Source organism: Sorex araneus, chromosome 5 (assembly GCF_027595985.1).
Source record: "Sorex araneus isolate mSorAra2 chromosome 5, mSorAra2.pri, whole genome shotgun sequence".
In the NCBI taxonomy this organism is placed as follows: domain Eukaryota; kingdom Metazoa; phylum Chordata; class Mammalia; order Eulipotyphla; family Soricidae; genus Sorex; species Sorex araneus.
In genome coordinates this window covers 114,722,854-114,740,989 of record NC_073306.1, presented here as the reverse complement: position 1 = coordinate 114,740,989, position 18,136 = coordinate 114,722,854, and the positions used below count along the sequence as shown (strand labels likewise).

The 18,136-nt window shown below is 47.4% G+C and overlaps 1 protein-coding gene across 2 annotated transcripts in view; it reads left to right on the top strand.

Moving 5' to 3' along the window:
- Positions 1–15,429, top strand: part of PSMF1 (proteasome inhibitor subunit 1) — a 32,813-nt gene extending 17,384 nt beyond the window's left edge. For both annotated transcript variants that reach the window (XM_004612603.2, XM_055137634.1), the window contains exons 5-7: positions 11,213–11,266; positions 12,358–12,516; positions 13,118–15,429. In XM_004612603.2, coding sequence (XP_004612660.1) covers positions 11,213–11,266; positions 12,358–12,516; positions 13,118–13,169 — 265 coding nt within the window. In that variant the 3' untranslated portion in view covers positions 13,170–15,429. The remainder of the gene's footprint in view (positions 1–11,212; positions 11,267–12,357; positions 12,517–13,117) is intronic.
- Positions 15,430–18,136: the final 2,707 nt, after the last annotated feature.

The following is an 18,136-nucleotide window of genomic DNA, read 5'->3' as shown; positions in this document are numbered from 1 at the left end:
TGAAATGCCATCCATGTCTCACTCACCCAGCATGGCTATGAGGGATCGATTTAAAGTCCCAACTAGTATAAACGGGAAACGAATGCTTATCTCATTGTGCAGTTTCCTAGAAGATTGCACCGGAAACATTGTCAGACATCTACGCTTCTGAGCACAAGTGACAAGCTGGCGTTTGGAGAAGTGGTGTGTCAGCAGTGCCCATGGTACCAGCAGTGCTGCTGTCGCCTGAGAAGGTGTCCACACTGCACACGGCCCCTGCAGGGCTGTCCCCTGAGAAGGCTGTGCCACAGTGCACACGGCACCAGCAGGGCTGCTGTCACCAACCTGACTTTTCTGAACTGGGGAGCAGTTCTCAAGAGCAAAGGAAAAAACAATAATAGATGCTGTTCCCCTTTTTTGTGTTTTGTTTCAGGGCCACACTCAAAGGTTATTCCTGGCTAATCAGGAATGACTCCTAGCAGTGCCCAGGGGACCAAATGGGGTGTCGAGAATCAAATCCAGGTTGGCCACATGCAAAGCAAGTGCCATTCCTGCTGTACTATCAGTCTGGCCCCCTAGACTGTTCCTCTAATCATAGCATAATTGCATTCCTGGAAACAAAACTTATATTAAACAGATTCTAAAATACTTTGTGCATTTAGAAAAAAGTCTCAGACTCGGTTTATGTAGGCTTTACATCATCAGGAATGTCTAATAAGACTTCACAAAGTTGTATGAGATATAGGTCATTACTGTGAATTTTAAGAGCATACTCAACCCCTGACCTCTTCTGTAGCTGCTTTCCAGCCACCATGACAAATGTCAGCTCCAGGGCTGGGGAGATAGCTCATGTGCGAGACTCTCAGTCCGGTCCATGGCACTACGTGGCCAGCCAAGCAACAGACCAAACGTCAGATCCATGCCGCTAGGGCTGGCCTCATCAGGAGTGGGTCCCTGGGCTTCCGCAGTGGAACCAGGGCCCTGGGCCTCCCTCACCTGGGAATCACAGGTCTAGAGTCTAAAGGATTAAAAAAATAAATGTTGGGAATAAGTAGAAAAAATTAGAAATAACCATATTGAGACTTTTGCTAAACAGTGTACTTAGGTACAGATTGTCGCTAGTTGCTAATTATATTTTTATTATAATTATATTAGCAATTATATTAGGCGGGAGATTGATGGGAAACTTACTCTGTAATGAACCCATCCGGCTGACATCACCTAAACCCATAGGTCAGCTTAACACAAGTGGGACAGCCAGACACTGTCTCGAGTACGCAATAGTAAGTACACAGGAAACGGATAGAAACAGACTCCTACTGGTTTTAAAAGAAGCAGGAGGGATCAAACAGGTTAGACATCCTTGAGGATGCATCTGTTCAGTCGAAGCAAGGAAATGAACAATTTTGCAGGGTAGATTGACCTAGGCTGTTTTTTTTTTTCTTCCACCAATAAATTCAGTGGCATGGAGAGTGAGTGCTATTACTGAAATTGTGAGTCAGATCAAACTAACTCCATGTTCAGTCTGCTTTGGATCTTGAATCAGACAAATTTTAAAAATCAAGGCATTTGGGGAAATCAGAACCCTGGCCAGTTTTGTTAAGTGAAATAATTCCTGGTTTGTTAATAAAATGCCTGGTTGGTTAATATTTTGTTAGAAATACATATGCATATATGTATGTGCATATATGATAACATCTTTTAGAGTGAAGTGACACACCTGGGATTTGATTTAAAATAATTTCAGTCCCCGAAAGGGTAAGGGACATTTTAAAAAGAGCATAAGTGAAATAAGAATGGTGTAATACTGATAATTAATGGAACTGAGAAGAAGGATATGTGGAGGACTCAAAAATTAAAGTATTTCTGCTTTATCTTCAGTCATTTTATAATTTAATAAATTCATTAATAACCCTTCACAGACTGGTTTGTTAAGTAGAAGAAAAATTATATCTCCCAACTCCTTTGTGAGAGCATCATTACCCTGATTCCATAACCAAACACATCATAAGGAAACTACAAACCAGTATCCCTTATGAATACAGATGTAAATTATCGACAGAGTACTAGCAAAACAATTCCAGCAACATATAAAAAGAATTTTCATACACCACAACCAAATGAAATTTATCCCAGGAATGATTAATTTAATATCTGAAAATAAATCAGTGTTTATACCTTGTTAATAGAACAAAAGACCAAAACCACACATTCATCTCAATAGACAGAGCAAAGGCATTTGACAAACTCCAGTAGCCTTTCATGATAAAAGTGTTTAACAATAGAAGGAAAGTTTCTCAACCCAATAAAGATCATTTCAAAAAGCCCATAACCAAATCTGACTTAATGAAGAAAAATTACATGTATTCCCCCAAAGATCAAGAACAAGACAGGGATGTCTACTTTTGTACTTCCATACAGCACAATTTGAGATTCTAACTAGGGCAGTTGCTAGGTAGGTGGAGAAGAAAACAGTATCCAGATTAAAAAGTAAGAAGTAAGTAAAACAATCTCTGTTGCCAGTGATCAAGATTTTGCATGTGGAAAAAAAAATCTCAAGAAATTCCCTTTAGGAGAATTTAGAGCCAGTTAAAAAAAGTTCAGCGATGTGACAGAATGGAAGATCAGTAAACAGAAATCATTGTATATCTGTACAGTGGCAGTGAACAGTCAGAAATAAAGTTAGGGAAATTTATAACTCCGAAAATAATTAGATTACTGAGCATAAATTTAACAAAAGTATAAGAAACTGAAACATTATAGAAAGAAACTGAGGAAGATGTGTGTAATGGAAAATACACGTTATGTGTTCATAGAAAGGTAGAGTTGATATTGGCTACACTCCCCAGACTGGCCTGTATCATTCCATTGTGATTACAGTCAAATTTCCAGAGTTTATTTGGAGAGGAGTTAGGTTTGGGGTTTGTGTTTTTGGGTTTGTTTGCAGAAATAGAAAAACTAATACTAAAAGTCATAAGAAAATGCAAGGGAACCAAAGTAGTTAACAGTCATAAAGAATAAAATAATTGGAGAACTTGCTTCCCAGTTTCATAGCTTCTAGAAAGCTGCAGTAATCAAGATAAGGTGGGAACGATCCACTGGAGAAACATCTGAAGATGTTTAGAATTAGGAGTCCACAGATAACCCATTCACTTTCAGAAGCCGTTGACTTCAGTATAGGTTCCAGTTCAGTGGGGAAACTCTAAACGGAGGTTTCCCACACCAAAGTAAAGCATTCCTATGAAGCCTTTCAGAAGCCAAAATGAGGTAAAGCAATTTAAGATTGCCACTGATGTACATGGAGTTTTGGGTTCCCAGACACAAAAAGCTATCTACCAGCTCATACCAAAATAACACATAACTTTTGTTTTTTAAAAAAGAAGACATTAAAGCAGGAATGATACGCTCACTATATGGCCCCTATAGAGGGGACTGCCGGTGGTCCTCCGGTGCTACAGTCTCTGTAAACAGCTCACTGCATAGCAGATGCTGAAGTTGTTTTCATTGTTTGCTTTGTTGGAAAAGTGAACATCCTTTGGGGTTTCTTGAGGTTAGCAAAAGCAGGTGCTCCACTTAGAAGAGCAGGAGAGGGCCTGGAGATGGCCCGGGGCATGTGCCTTGCATATGCGGGACTTGGGTCCAGCTCCAGCAGACCACAGCTGGGTCTAAACACTGATCCACCCAGCCTGGTTGGACAAATAGTGCCAGGAGCCGTCCCCTGAGCATGGCTTGGGAGGTACCCCCGTCCCCCGAATACACAAAACAAAACATAAAAGTGAAATGACATGAAGCAGGTTTTGAAAAGCTGGGACGATCCCTGTAGTTCTTTCCAAATGGGGTTTCAGACAGTGGACACCCACATGTAGATGAGGGATGTTGGACCCCTTCCTCAGCCAAAACGAACAGAAAGAATCACAGATCCTGAGTATGAAAACTAGAACCTTAAAATGCTTGGGAACAAAACTGAGGAATGAATATATATGACTTGGTGTTTGTGGGTTCTTAGATACCAAAAACATAAGCAATAAAACAAAAGAATAAATAATTGGACTTCTTCAAAATCAGAACCTTTGTGCATCAAAGAATTATACCAGAAAAGCAAGAGGAGGGCCCAGAAAGATAGCTGAAGGGGGGGCCGGACCGATAGCACAGCAGGTAGGGCGTTTGCCTTGCACGCGGCGACCCGGGTTCGATCCCCGGCATTTTATATGGTCTCCCAAGCATTGCCAGGAGCAATTCCTGAGTGCAAAGCTAGGAGTAACCCCTGAGCATCGCTGGTGTGACCCCCCAAAAAAAAAGCAAAAAAAAAAAAAGATAGCTGAAGGGGCTGGAGTGCACCATGCTCCATGTGTGGAAGATTGATTGGTCCCCAGCATCATGTGGTCCCCTGAGCACTTCTTGCAGCAGCCCCTGAGTAGTGTACTAGGAATAGCCTCCTCCACTGCTGGGCATGGCGCGGAGCCAAAAACAGCAACAACAGCAAAACCCACAAAGTAAAAAGACAATCCACTAAGTGGGCGGTGTTGACAAATGACCCGGCCAGACACAGGTATCTAGAATATACCAGGAATTCTTACAGCTCGACAGTAGAAAAAAAGTTCAACTGAAAAAATGGTTAAAGGATGTGAGTAGACATTTCTCCAGGGAAGATGAAAACATGCTTCACATCATTTTGTCACTTGGGAAATAGAAATCCAGACTGCAGTGATGTAACTCGACAGTGTTTGTGCACATTTTCCTTCTAACAGTTTTGCACTTGAATGTTCCTAGCAGGCAAAAAGTGAGAATTCATAGTAGGCCAAATGTGGGAATAACCTAAATGTCCGTATTGAAAAATGGCCACGCTTTTTTTTTTTTTTTTTTTTTCCTTTTTTGGGTCACACCTGGCGATGCACAGGGGTTACTCCTGGCTCTGCACTCAGGAATTACTCCTGGCGGTGCTCAGGGGACCATATGGGATGCTGGGAATCAAACCCAGGTCGGCCGCGTGCAAGGCAAATGCCCTACCTGCTGTGCTATCACTCCAGCCCCCTTGGCCACGCATTTTTCAACAACAAAAAAAATCAAGTGTACTGCTACATGTTCTAAAACATATGAGCCGTGAAATACTTGATTCAAAATGAGAGAAGCTACCACCTGTTGTCTGTTTTTTTTTACACTCATTTGTCTAGGGGCCGCAGCCAGCAGTGCCCCTATGTCAAGAAGTACAAGGTAGCAGTTAGGAGCACAGGCTTTGGAGCTCAGGTCCTGGTCTTACGGCTTCAGTAAACTCTCTGTGGGAGATTTAGCCTCATCTGCTGCCTGACGGTTATTACTGTGCCTGTTCATAAAGCTTCTCAGGATTGGCTGTGATAAGGGTTGAACTCCTTATCACAGGTTGAAGTTGAAGTTCCAGGTTGAACTCCTTGCTTGGCGTCTAGTAACTGTTCACTAGAGCTCAGCAAGGAACAGATGAAGATAGGACCAAAGGTGTGATGGATGATGGATGTAGAGAGTCTTCCACAGGGGGAGAGTCTTGTTTTAGTGCGTCTCCTCCTCCCCCTCCCCTGAGACTTGGATGCAGTGCAGCCTCTCTGGTGTTGGAGCCAAGGGCGGGTGTGTTGGTGAGCCAGGCTGCGCGGCCCTCTCCCGGCAGCATTTTAGCCTCAGCACCAGCCCCCTTCTCTGGAGGGAAGGGTAACTGCCATTCCCTTCCCTCTCCGCCACGTCTTGACCACCGAGCTGGGGCTCTCATTTGTGGTCGCTCAACTTCCCAGACACCCCTATGAGATCTGTGGCACCCCCACCTCACAAGAAGGCAGGGTGGGGAGGTGGAAAATGGATGAGTTTTCTTCAGTGTGGTGGTGAGGATGGGGTGTGCCCCTGTGTGTGTCTGACCCAGCTTGCTTGCCCCGTGGCACCCTTCCGTTGGAGCTCATGTGGCGGTCAGTTTGTATGCCGGGTCCGTGTAGCGGAAGCACACTGATCATGGAGAAGAATCAGCCCACCCTCTTCACCCCCCCCCCCAGCCAAGCGGCCAATGAGATTTTTCTCAAACAGAGCCTGGAACCTGACACGATGATCAAGAGACTTTCTGGGTCTCCCTCTGCTTCCTTCCACCTTCCCTGTTCCTCCTTGCCAACCAACCGCCTTTCTCCTCAGCATGGACCTCTCTAATAACACCAATTCCTTTGTTAAGAATCCCAGGGCCACCCCCACTGGGTTGCTGGGCAACCAGGCACTGACTTTCACCTTCTTGTTTTTCTCTGAAATGCCTCATCTGGGGGGTGGGACCTCAGGGCTGCAGAAGGGAAGGAGCCACTTAGCAGCTGGGCCGGCTCCACCTCCGGGTATTAATTACCCCTTCCCTGCGCAGCTTGGCTGGAGATCCACGCAGGAAATAGCAGCCTCAGCCTCTTCCCACACAGTACCCCACTCACACTTTCCTCACCCCCCGGGGGGGCTGGCCCACACCTCAAAACCTGTGGTTGGGGGGCAGGGGGCTGTCTTCCCTGTATGGAGAGCAGATGCCAGAACTTGTCCACAGCTCTAGGGTCTGTTGGTTTGATGTTGGAGCCTGGGGGTGGATGTTCTGGTGTGATGGGGAGGGGAGTCTGTGCTCCCCCAGATTTCTGTGCTCCCCCAGATTTCTGTGCTCCCCCAGATTTCTGTGCAGGAATTACTGACGAACCACTCCTTTGAAAGGGAATTCTTTTTTGACTTTTTGTTGTCATTACTACTCTAACCCATTTCCCTTTGCCACATCAGTCCTCAGGCTGTGTATCCCAAAGCCCTGTTCCCTTTTGAAATCCCAGTTTTGGGGGTGTAGCAGTCCCTGCATCCCCTGTGGTCCGCCCCCCAACCATCCCTCCACACACACCCCCCCTACCCCGTGAGCCTCGCCAGGAATAATTCCTGCGCATCACCAAGAGTGGCTCAAAAACCAAAAGAGAAACCAATATTTGCTGTGTTCCTCTCGCTTCACCTAAAGTTTAGGTCCTTCACTGTGTTCTTCAAAATCTGTTTTCATTCCCAGTTTGTATCTGCACATACTGTTTCCAATACTGTGCATTCATATTTTCCTCTTTAAAATTTCATAATCAGGGTCTGGATAGTACAGCAGTTAAGGTGTTTGCCTTGCAAGCATCTGACCCAGGTTCTGTTCCCACCACCACACCACCAGAGCCCGCCCCGAGTACCACCACGTGTGGCTCAAAAACAGCAACAACAAAAAACTATCATAATCCTTTTACTGAAGTGCTGAGCATAACTTTGTTGTTTTATTTTACTGATTTGCTGTGTAGTTTGTCTTGAAATCCTTGGGGTCTTTTAAGCCTCCAACTTCTTGTTTTAAATAATATACCTTCAAACATCTCTGCCTTGCACACGGCCGACCCAGGTTCGATTCCTCCGTCCCTCTTGGAGAGCCCGGCAAGCTACCGAGAGTATCCTGCCCGCACGGCAGAGCCTCACAAGCTACCCATGGCATATTCGAGATGCCAAAAACAGTAGCAATAAGTCTCAAAATGGAGACATTACTGGTGCCCACTCGGGCAAATTGATGAACAATGGGATGACAATGCTACAGTGAACATCTCTATATAAACATTTCTTTGAGTTATTTTATCAGGATAGTTGGTTTTAGGAATTCTCTTGCACTCTGAATTATTAAGAACTCCGGAGGACTAATTTGTTTGTTTCTGTCAGTTTGCTACATTAGAAATTGTAGTTACGATTTCTTAAATGCATGTGTGCTCCTTCATTTAATAACAAACCTGTGATACGATAATTATAAAAATAATCATCTCACCAGGAAAAGCATTTAGTGACTTCTTTCACATTGTTACAAATCTCTTTAGTACCTGGCATAGAAGACAGATTCTCAGATCTGCTTCTGCATTTAGTTTAAGGCCTAACAGAGAAGTTGTTGGGGGAATAATTCCTGAGCACCGCCAGATGTCACCCAAAAAGAAAAAAAAGAAAAACAACATGTATATAGGGATGCTGAGGAGAAAATTCGGGGCCTCCCACATGTAAGGGAAGTGCTGTACCCAACCTGTATCTGAAAAATTGAATAATTTCTAAGATGAAAAGTTTAGTATTTATATTGTAATGTCTCAAGCAGCCACTAAAAAAATCTATATATAGGATGAGATTGATCAGATGAGATTGTCAGTTGGTGGGGGCAGAGAGCAAGATCAACATCTGAGTGCACCTTTGCCTTTGGGAGGCCCTGGTCTGATACCTGAGCCGTTACACTGTTGATCCTGGAGCTCAGAGCCAGGTGTAGCCCTTGAATTAGTAGTGTGGCCCCAAAACAGCAAAATGAAACAAACAAAAGTCACGAATTAGCGCTGAATAGAAAAAAAAGGATTGAGGAGTGAGAAATGAAAAAAGGAGCAGAAACAATTAGAAAAACAATTTTTAGAATAGAGTAGATCTGAGTCTGTATATATGGTATTAAATTGTTTTAAATGTACAAGTCAGGGCCAGAGTGATAGTACAATGGGTAGTCTGTGTGCCTTGCAGGTGGCTGGCCCAGGTTCAATCCCTGGCATCCCTTATGGTCCCCTAGCACCAGCAGGAGTGATTACTGAGTGAAAAGTCAGGAATAACCCTGGAGCATCACCAGGTGTGAGCCCGCCCCACCAAAAAAAAAGATATTTTTTAAAAAATCAATGTACAAGTCACATTAAATGAGATCTCAGCACTCCAATTAAAAGACCATGAGTTTAAAGAATAACAATTGCAATGTTTAGACAATAATAAAAGAACATGTGTTTACGTAATAATAGAACATAGTCTCAAGTAATAATATTAATAATAAAATTAGCAAGGGCTGGAGGAAGAGTCCAGCAGTAAGGAGCATGCCTTTCACGCATGGGAAATCAACATAGGTTTCATTCCCCAGCACAGCACACAGTGCCAGGAGTGATCCCTGAGCACAGCCAGCAGTGATCCCTGGGTACTACCAAGGACGGCCAAAAAGAGAAAATGGAACATAGGTTTAGGTAGGAAGAGGAAGAGTAGAGTTATAATAATAACAGGACCCTGGGTTTTGAAGTTAAATAGCCCTAGCCTGGATCCTGTCTCAGCCAGTGATTATTACATACTCTGGTCTTTGCAAGAAGCCCTAACTCTTCTAGCTTCAGCTTCCTTCTCTGTAAAATGAAGGGAAATTCTTTGTGCTCGGAGGACTGCGGTCAAGTGAAAGGAAACCATGCTTGTGAGAAACTCAGCACATCTATTTTAGAAAGTAGTGGTGGGCACGGGCGCTACTTAGCTCTTTATGTAGAGTGTCTGGCGGGACAGACAGAAAACTGAGACTAGTTGTCTGTGGGAAGATCTGGTAGTCCAGGGGGCAGGGATGAGAGTTTTTTTGTTTTTGTCTTTTTTTTTTTTAACTTGTGTGGGTAACTATGTCTCATCTACGTTGAGAAATCAAAAGTGCCATGTAACCAAAGTTACAGATTTTGTTCATTCTATTGGTGTTATTGTTACTGTTTTAAAGATTGAGGCCTGTCCTTGTTTGGTAGAAAAATCTGACCTGAGATGGCACAAAACTCTGTTGTTTATTAATTGATTCCACTGAGGTGTGAACAGTCCTTCATTCTGCAGGAACACTTGGGGATTGGTTTCTGGGTTCTTGGAGTGTCACAAGCTTGCGAGTGTTACACAGAGTGTCATATTCATTGAACCTTAGCTACGAAAAGTTCAGAATTCTAAATACGGGTTAGATATCAGACAAGATTGTAAACCAGTACCTCCTTTTTTCTCTTGAACCTTAAAACTACTGAATGTGCAGTACCTACTTAAAACATTACCCTCTTTTTGTTTGTTTTTATTTAAAACTACATTTCACACAGCCCCTGCCACATATCAAGCTCTCAGGAAGTGGTGTTGGTGGTGGGTCAGTACCTCAGCTACCTTACCTGTCAGCAAACCCACCTCTGTCCAGTACCATGTCTCACCCCATCACTTTTTTTTTTATGATGATTTGTTCCAGGTATTCAGTATTCCAACCAACACTAGACCCACTATCATTATCACCTTCCCTCGACCAGTATTTCCCATTTTCCCAATCATTCCTTAAGACTTCCCCTATAGCAGGCCCACAGTGATTTACTTTATATTGCTTGTTCTCAATAAATTGCTAACTGAATGATCAAAAAATATATTTCCTTTGAAGAAAGTTAATGTAAATTGCTGTATCTCACCACAGAGACATTAAGCCCTCACACGAGGGATTACTGAAATGTTAGAGGTTAAGCCTCCTGTATTAGTTTAGTTAGTCAGGATCGGTTGCCTTCTGTGTTACACCCCGTCCAGTCTGGGGCTTGTTTGGGTGTTAAGATGATCACCTAGAGCTAAGATGATAGGCTCAAGAATGTAAGGATGCTTTCCAAACTTGTGAAAGCTAAGTATAGTTGTGTATGTACATATGTTATAGAATAGCGTGCTTAGGTCAAAAATTGGTTCCTGGAGGAAAAGCAATGGTTAAATTAAGAAAAACTCATGGAGATTGAATGATGTTGGCCATCTAGGCGTCTAAAGTATCAGACAAGTTTATGGTCACTACACTATTCAGGTCTTAGGAGGCACCCGTGGGAAAGCTTTGTGTGGTCCTGTCCCAGCTGTGAGCTCCCTTTTCATTCCACTCCTGGAGTCATTCATATCCTAGCTGTTTAGTTTTTGGTTTTCAAATATTATGTTGTGGCCAGAATGATTTGCAGATAGGGAGGGCCCTTGCCTTGCATGTGGTCAGCCTAAGTTTGACTCCCCAGCACCTCACACGGTCCCCTAAGCCCCAGCAGAAATTATCCCCAGGAGCAGGAATAAGCCCAGAGCATCACTGGGGTGGCCCTAAAACAAAATGTAAAATTTTTTAATATAAATGTAAATATATATATACACATATATATGTGTATATATATATATATTCTTGTTCTGATCTCAGAATTCTTGGTTGGTTTAGGAACTTGAGAAAAGTGCAGTTAAAATCGTTTATCAGAAATTCAACACTGTTGTCTTCATATCTGTCCTCGTGTTGGCATCCAGCAGCTTTTCCTAGCACTGCCATCACACTGTTGGGGGCACGGTGCCAGGGGCCACTCCCCACTCTTCCTCGGGTTTTCCCCTCTTCCCCACTGACTGACGGTGCACTTGTGACCCCACAGCCTCTGCTCGGGGCCTCTGGGAGCCCAGGCGCCTGGCTGCTGTGGGATATGCACTAATTGTTCCTTGTTTGTTTCAGGTGTGATCCCCTGGGCCCGTTTGCTGTCGGGGGAGAAGACCTAGACCCCTTTGGGTGAGTCCTGCTGCGAAGCAGAGCAGGCTTCTCAGCCCCGGCACATCTGCTAATTTTAGAGCTTTTCATCAGTCTTCTGGGGGCACTGGGGAGGAGGCGGGTGTTGCTGCGCAGCTGAGACGCCATTGCCGTGAGCAGAGCAGGGGAGACCCCGATTATGGCCACCGCTTTGTTCCTCTGAGGCCCGCTTGCCCAGGTGCACAGCCGCAGCCCTCCCTGAGATCGACAAACACCACGGGGCTGGCCGGGTGCAGACCAGAGACACGGGTCCAGAGAGATAGGACAGTGGGTGAGGCGCTTACCGTGCATGCAGCTGACTTATGTTTGATCCCTGGCACCCCGTGTAGTGCCCCGGGAGAGATCCCTGAGAGCAGAGCCAGGAATAAGCCCTGAGCACCACCGGGTATGGCTCCAAAGCCAGAGGATAAAAATCAAATCAAGTACAGCACACACACTGTGCTGGTGACCCTCAGGCCGGCAGCCCAGGCTGTTCAGAGGTCTCTGGTTCCCATTAAACTCGGCAGTTCCATCATGCTCCTGACAGTTACTACAGTCTGGACTACTCGAAGTCTTCTCGGAATGACTCAGACTAGAGTCTAACCTCTGCTCACCTGAGTCTTCAGTGGCATCTGAACATTGACCTCAGCGTGGGGCCGGGTCGCTTAGCTCATTCATCCTGGCTTGAATTGGGAGTCCCGTTCGTGTGACTTGGGGCAGCAGTGCTCACAGGGCTGCTTGTGCACTCTGAGGCAAGCAGCACAGCGAACGGTGGGAATTGTCTCAGCTGTTGTCATCCTTGCACCCAAAGCTGTGCCCTCAGAGCCTTATTGTAGTTTTGTACCCGCCTGGCAGTTCGAGGCACCCGTTGTTGACCAGAGTGTCCCCTTTGATGGTGGGATGTGTCAGGATTCACAGTTCCCGGGCTCAGAGCTCACAAAGCTGAAAGTGCCACTCACACGTGCCCTCAGGTGCGCTCGTGTCCTCCTGCTGGCCCCAGGCAGCATCGGGAAGGCCAGCCCAGTCGCCAGCTGCTCCCCCCTACCCCCGCCCGGCTCCCTGCCCTGCTCACACTCTCATTCTTCCCCTCTCAGGTGCCGGAGAGGCGGCATGATAGTGGACCCCCTGCGATCTGGCTTCCCAAGAGCAATTATCGACCCATCCTCTGGTCTCCCCAACCGGCTTCCTCCAGGCGCGGTGCCACCCGGAGCCCGCTTTGACCCCTTTGGGCCCACTGGCACTAGCCCATCCGGGTAGGTATCATTCGGGCCTGATGTCAGTGACACAGCACCTGACCATGGGCACCACTGTCCCCTGCTCCTGGCCCTGCTGCGGCGTCTCCCAGGGACCTCTTAAGGGCGCTTCATCCCTAACTGCCACCTCCCCCTGGCTCCGCCCAACAAGGAGGCAGAACTCCTTTGTCCATGCCCTGAGGAAACAGCACTGTCCATGTTTCAAAGAGGCCAGCGTCAGGGCCTGAGTTTCTCCAGTATGCAAGGATCCAGATTCAAACCCAGAACCCAGGCCGTCTGGCTTAGGGTTGTGTGCTGTATAATGCCATGAATTGGAGCCAGGGAGACCGTAGAGCAGCTCAGGCACTTGCACACAGCTGACCCAGGTTCGAGTCCCCAGCACCACGTATGTGGTCCCCTGAGCACAGCCAGGAATGATCCCTGAGCACAGAGCCAGGAGTAAGCCCTGAGCAAGCCGGGCGTTATCTTCACCCCCACTCCCACCCCAAAAAATGACCCAGCACGTCATACCGGAGGCAGGCCCCCTCGGCTCAGAGCCCTGCCTGCCTGTCTGCCGGGGCCCTGCATCCCCCCTCCTCACCAGCCCCTCTTTCCCTTCCAGACCCAACCCAGATCACCTGCCCCCACCGGGCTACGACGACATGTTCCTGTGAAGGCCTCAAGAATGTAACAACTCAGCATTCCTTCCACTCTCCTGGAGCCGCCGCCACGGGTCGGCACCTGTGTGCTGGTGGGCTGGGGTTGCCTCCCCGCCCCCGGTCAGAGCCAAGATACCTCCCTGCCACGTGCCACCTGGTTGCACCTAGGTGCCAGAGAGATCCTGCATCTCGCTGGGCGCCAGCTCCTCCCACTCCCCACAAGAGAACTCCGACAGCAGTATGCCCTCCACCCGAAGCGATCCTGGTTGCAGTGCTGTAAGAACGGAACGCATTTTGGATGCTATTATTAAGAACCAAATGTCAATACAGAAATCGTGTTGCCGGTCTCCCACTCTCCTTTCTTGCTCAGCTCCTCCCAGTTGTGAGATTTTAGAATCTTAGGCATCCACATGACTTCTCCCACCCAGGGCCCATTTCTTTTCAGGCCCCTCCCCAGCATAAGTAACTCTTTCTCACTGAGGTGGGCCCCAGTGTGGCTGCACGGATAGACACGAGTGCCTGGAAACCCCAGAGGCCAATACAGTAACTTTCCCAGAGCCAGGAGCCAGGCACTGGCCGTGCGGAAGACCACGTTGTGCTGATGGGCAAAAGCCTCCACTTCGGCCCCCAGCCGGGCGTCTCTGTCCATCCTGGGCCTCGGCGGTCAGTAACAAGGATTAAGTAGCAGACACGAAGGCCAGTCTCATTCCTGCTGTTTGCCACTGCGTGAACTTAAGGAAGCCCCTTTCCTTCCCAGGGCCTTTTTTGCCAGCATATAAAATCCTGCATAAAACATTGGTCCTCTTCTGTCTGTGACAGTGCCTGAGACCTGGGCCAGAGGGAAAGTGAAGGCTCAAGGCGTGGCGCCAGACTTACCTGTGAGTTTATTACTCCGTGGGTCCAGAGTACTTATTACTCCCTGGGGTCCACACCGGGGCCCCATCTCCATCGAGCGTGTTGGGGCACTTGGGGAGGAGCAGGGGGCCAGCCTGCAGGAAGGCGTTTCAGCCCAGCGAGCCCCGGCCCCAGCAGCCTGGGCCTCTCTCTGTCAGGGCCCTCGGACCTTCAGCCTTCTCCAGCAGCCCTTGCAGACAGAGGCCGGCCTGGGCTGGAAAGAGCACAGAGCCATCGAGGCAGTAGTCACCGCCACGCCATAACTAACATTCCCGCCGCAGGTGGGCCCTGGCACTGCTCAGACCGCCCCCAGCCCCTGACTTCTCTGCTCTGGAGAAGGACCCCCAGAGGAGGCAGTGTGACCACCAGAGTCTGCAGACCTCAAAGGCCAGCAGTGAGTGGGATGTTTCTGTTTGGAAACTGGGTCATGCTGCTTAAAGAACTTAGGACAGTTTGTTCATGAAAACATCCTTTATTTTAAAAGGGAGCATTTAAAGGAACATCAGGCCAGGGACCAGCCAATAAACAGGGAAGGGAAATAACTTTTGGAACCCCAATTCAAGGAAAAGCCCAAGATTGACACCATACATTCTACCCCTTGCATCGTGTTGTTGCCAAAGCTGTACAGATTAGTCCTACGTGTTTCTGCTCCCCAAAAGCAGAAACTAGTGATTCATTTGCAGAATCAGCCTTTTTTTTTTTTCTGCGTGAGCCTCCTTGCATCAAGGACACTGAGGAACCTGATCGTTTTCCTGTGGCAGCACGAGGGGAGGGAAAGGGACCTGTAAACAGCTCACTTCCCTCCTTCAGGATGCAGCCAGGGGGAATGGTTCAGGTCTATGTTGTCTGGAACTCAAAAAGTTGTAGCCTTCAGCAATAAATATCAACAGTAATAAACTATTCCTCTCTAAGAACCACCACCAAAAAAGCCAGTTAGCTTTATTGGGCTGTAACTCCCATCCTATAATGTTTGCCCTTTTTATAGTGTGCTAATCGGTGGTCCTCAGTCTATTCAGTGCTCTGTGTTCATCGCCATGTTTAATTCCTGGACATTTCCACCACCCCCAGAATAAAAACCCCACACCCATTAACAACTACCAGCAGTCCCCCACTCCTCTCAGCCTCAGGCAACTATGAATCTATTCTACAGCTATTCTGAACATTTCTCAGTAGAATCACACAATATGGGGCCTTTTGTATCCGGTTTCATAACATTTTTATAGCGTTCCTCCATGATGTATCTGTCAGTATTCCCTTTTTATGGCCAAATAGTATTCGATTGTATGGGGTATACACATTTTTTCTTATCCATTTACCAGCTGGTGAACCATTGGATTGTGTCAATTTTCAAGCTATTAATAATAACACAGCAGTGAAGATCTGTGTTTGTGTGTGGACGTGTTTTCTGTTTTCTTGGGCACACAGCAGAATAACAGGGTCAACTTGAGGTGTGACTTTTGGGGGTGTAGCTTGCAAGACTTTCCCAAAGCAGCTGCACCATATTTTTGTTTTGTTTTTTCCATTTCCCCTGACGGGGTGCAAGGATTCCAGTTCTTTCCCCCATCTTCAAGACTTGGTACTCCTAAATACAGCCATCCTTGTGGGTGCGACATAGCTCATGGTTTTTTAAAGGAATTTTGACTTAAACCAAGAGAGCAGAGAGCCATTCGCCCCTGGGAAGCCGACTGTGGCCTCACTCTTGGGATGCTCATGATGGTGGGCCAGTCACGGTGCAGTTGAGTCTGACTTTAGGGAGAGGTTCTCAGTCAGCTGTGATATAGGAAAGGTCCCATCTGTTAGGAATGTTACCACGACTTTCCCAGGTCTAGCGAGCTTCATGGCATCACTTAACTGGTTCTGAAATGTCCTGGTCCATCCAGCAATTGACAGACGGTCTGGTTCAAATCCTTGCAGTTTTGGTGGTGCCACTTTAACTACTGGGCAGCACCAACATGCCCACTGAGCTGTGCCTTGGCTTTCCCTATGTTCACAGCTGACCGTGTTTCCTGTTGGATCGAGCTGCCGATAACCCATTAGAAAGTCACAAGCCTTCCAATACTGACTTCAATAATACGCACTCAAAATGAAGCCTGTCTTCCTGCAGGCACTCATCACTAGAAATGAGGAGTGATGAGAAGGACCTGTTGGTCCTTTGAAACCCAGCTTCCCTGGGGCCTCACCTGCACTCTCCTGTCATTAATGACGTCATATTACGGTCCAGGCCTCTGCGCAGAGGGAGCGTCAGCAGCTGACAGTGGGGTTCCCCTCACCTTCTAATCTTGTCTATTTCAGCAGTTCCAGTAAGTTGGGTCCCACGTCTTGGGGGGGGGAGGCTCCCCTCATGCACGTCCTCAGCTCTCCCTGTCGTAACACTTCATGCCATGGGCAGCTGTTTTCCACTCATGGGAAGATTGTAAGATAAGCCAATCCCAGCCCTAGTTTGCCCCAGGGTACCACCAGGCACAGCCCAAATCCCCACAGCTGTGCTACCCTGAATCTGACCCAAAGGGCAGGGAAAAGGCAGGGCTGGTGGCAAGGGTGTCACCAAGTGACAAAGGACAGTGAACCCTAGAACTCAGGCAGTGATCTGGGCTGAGAATACCCCACAAGTGGCAGGGTGGCACAAGACCCATGCCCACCGAGGCAGGCGGCACAGTGGAGGAGAGCCTTTGTCCCAGGCAAGGTGTCTTGAGAGACCAAGTGAGGGTGTCAGAGGAAAGGACGGGGGTTAGAGGCTGCTGAATTGTCAGTTCTGGGGACCAGCCACGGTAAACTGCTTTAACTTTAAAAAAAAATGCTTTGTAAATCAGGATCACATCATCACGGTCCTGGGGATCAAAGTCCAGTCTCAGCACCTGCCTTCACCTGCTCTCAAACAACCTAGACCCTGTCAGGCCCTGTCACCTGACCCCGCTTTGCACAGCTCCAAGTTCAGGGCCCAGAAGAATGTATCTGAGAGAACCAGCATCACTTCTCAGGCAGCAGCTACGAGGGAGCCTGAGACACTGGACCTTGCTCCCTTTCCCCAGCTCTCCAGCAAGGTGCCTTGGGGACAGGGCCGAGTGAGACATCTACACCATTACACAGGAACATGATGAGCACCAGAGCCAGGCTGGCCTCAGCTGCCTCCAGGGATGCACATCAAACATCACGGGGCCCCCATCCAGACCCAGACCCGGATTGCTAAGAAAGGGCCTTGCAATACGCTTTTGTTTATTTTAAGTTCTTTGGACAATTCCTATTAACAGGCAAGTCAGGGTTCCTAAAGAGGGAAGGACGCTGGTTACTACATGCTTGTTACTGAAACCAGCAGTGCCAGCAGCATCCCCTGGGAACTTGTTACAAGTGCAGGCTCTTGGGTCCCACCCCCGACTTACTGAGCGAGAATCTGCATTTTAACAAGTTTCCCAGGAGATTTGTGTGCACACTAAAGCTAGAGATGGATAAACTATCCTTTTCCTTCACCTGGCTATCGGACGCCAAAAATAAGCATCAACCTCGTTCGCTATGACCAAGGCATACAAGAACCTCCTCCTCTGAAGTTGCTCCAGCCTCCCTTCCTGGATCCACTTGCTTCCTTGCCCCCGGGGTCACCCTCAACTGTGTTTCCTGTTTTCAATGATGTGTCTGCCCTTGTAAAATAATATTTGTTCTCTCTCCAAATCACATTAGTAACAACGTATCCCCATTTTCTAGGTCAGAAAATGAAGGCTGGGAAAGGTCCGGTAACTTTCTCAAAGCCATATGGGGTCCCGGAATCAAGTAGGCGTGGTATGACTCAGCCTTTCCTTTGCTGGGATGTAGCCTCAACTACAAATGAGCATCACCTCTCCCTCTAGGATCGTTGCCTGGTCCAGAAATGTCTTGGAGCCCAGTGAGCATCCGCTAATACTAAGAGCGCATGGGTAGATATGGCTGGGGGTCATAGGAAGAAAGAAATCTTAGGTGTCCCTCTGATGCAGAAAACAAGCATTCATTTGGTGGGCCCTGGGTGCTAGACTGCAGATAATACCACTAGGCACCACTGAAATTAACACCAGCATTATTAAGTTGAGGTGCTGAGTCTGCCCTGCTAGGGGTGGGAAAGC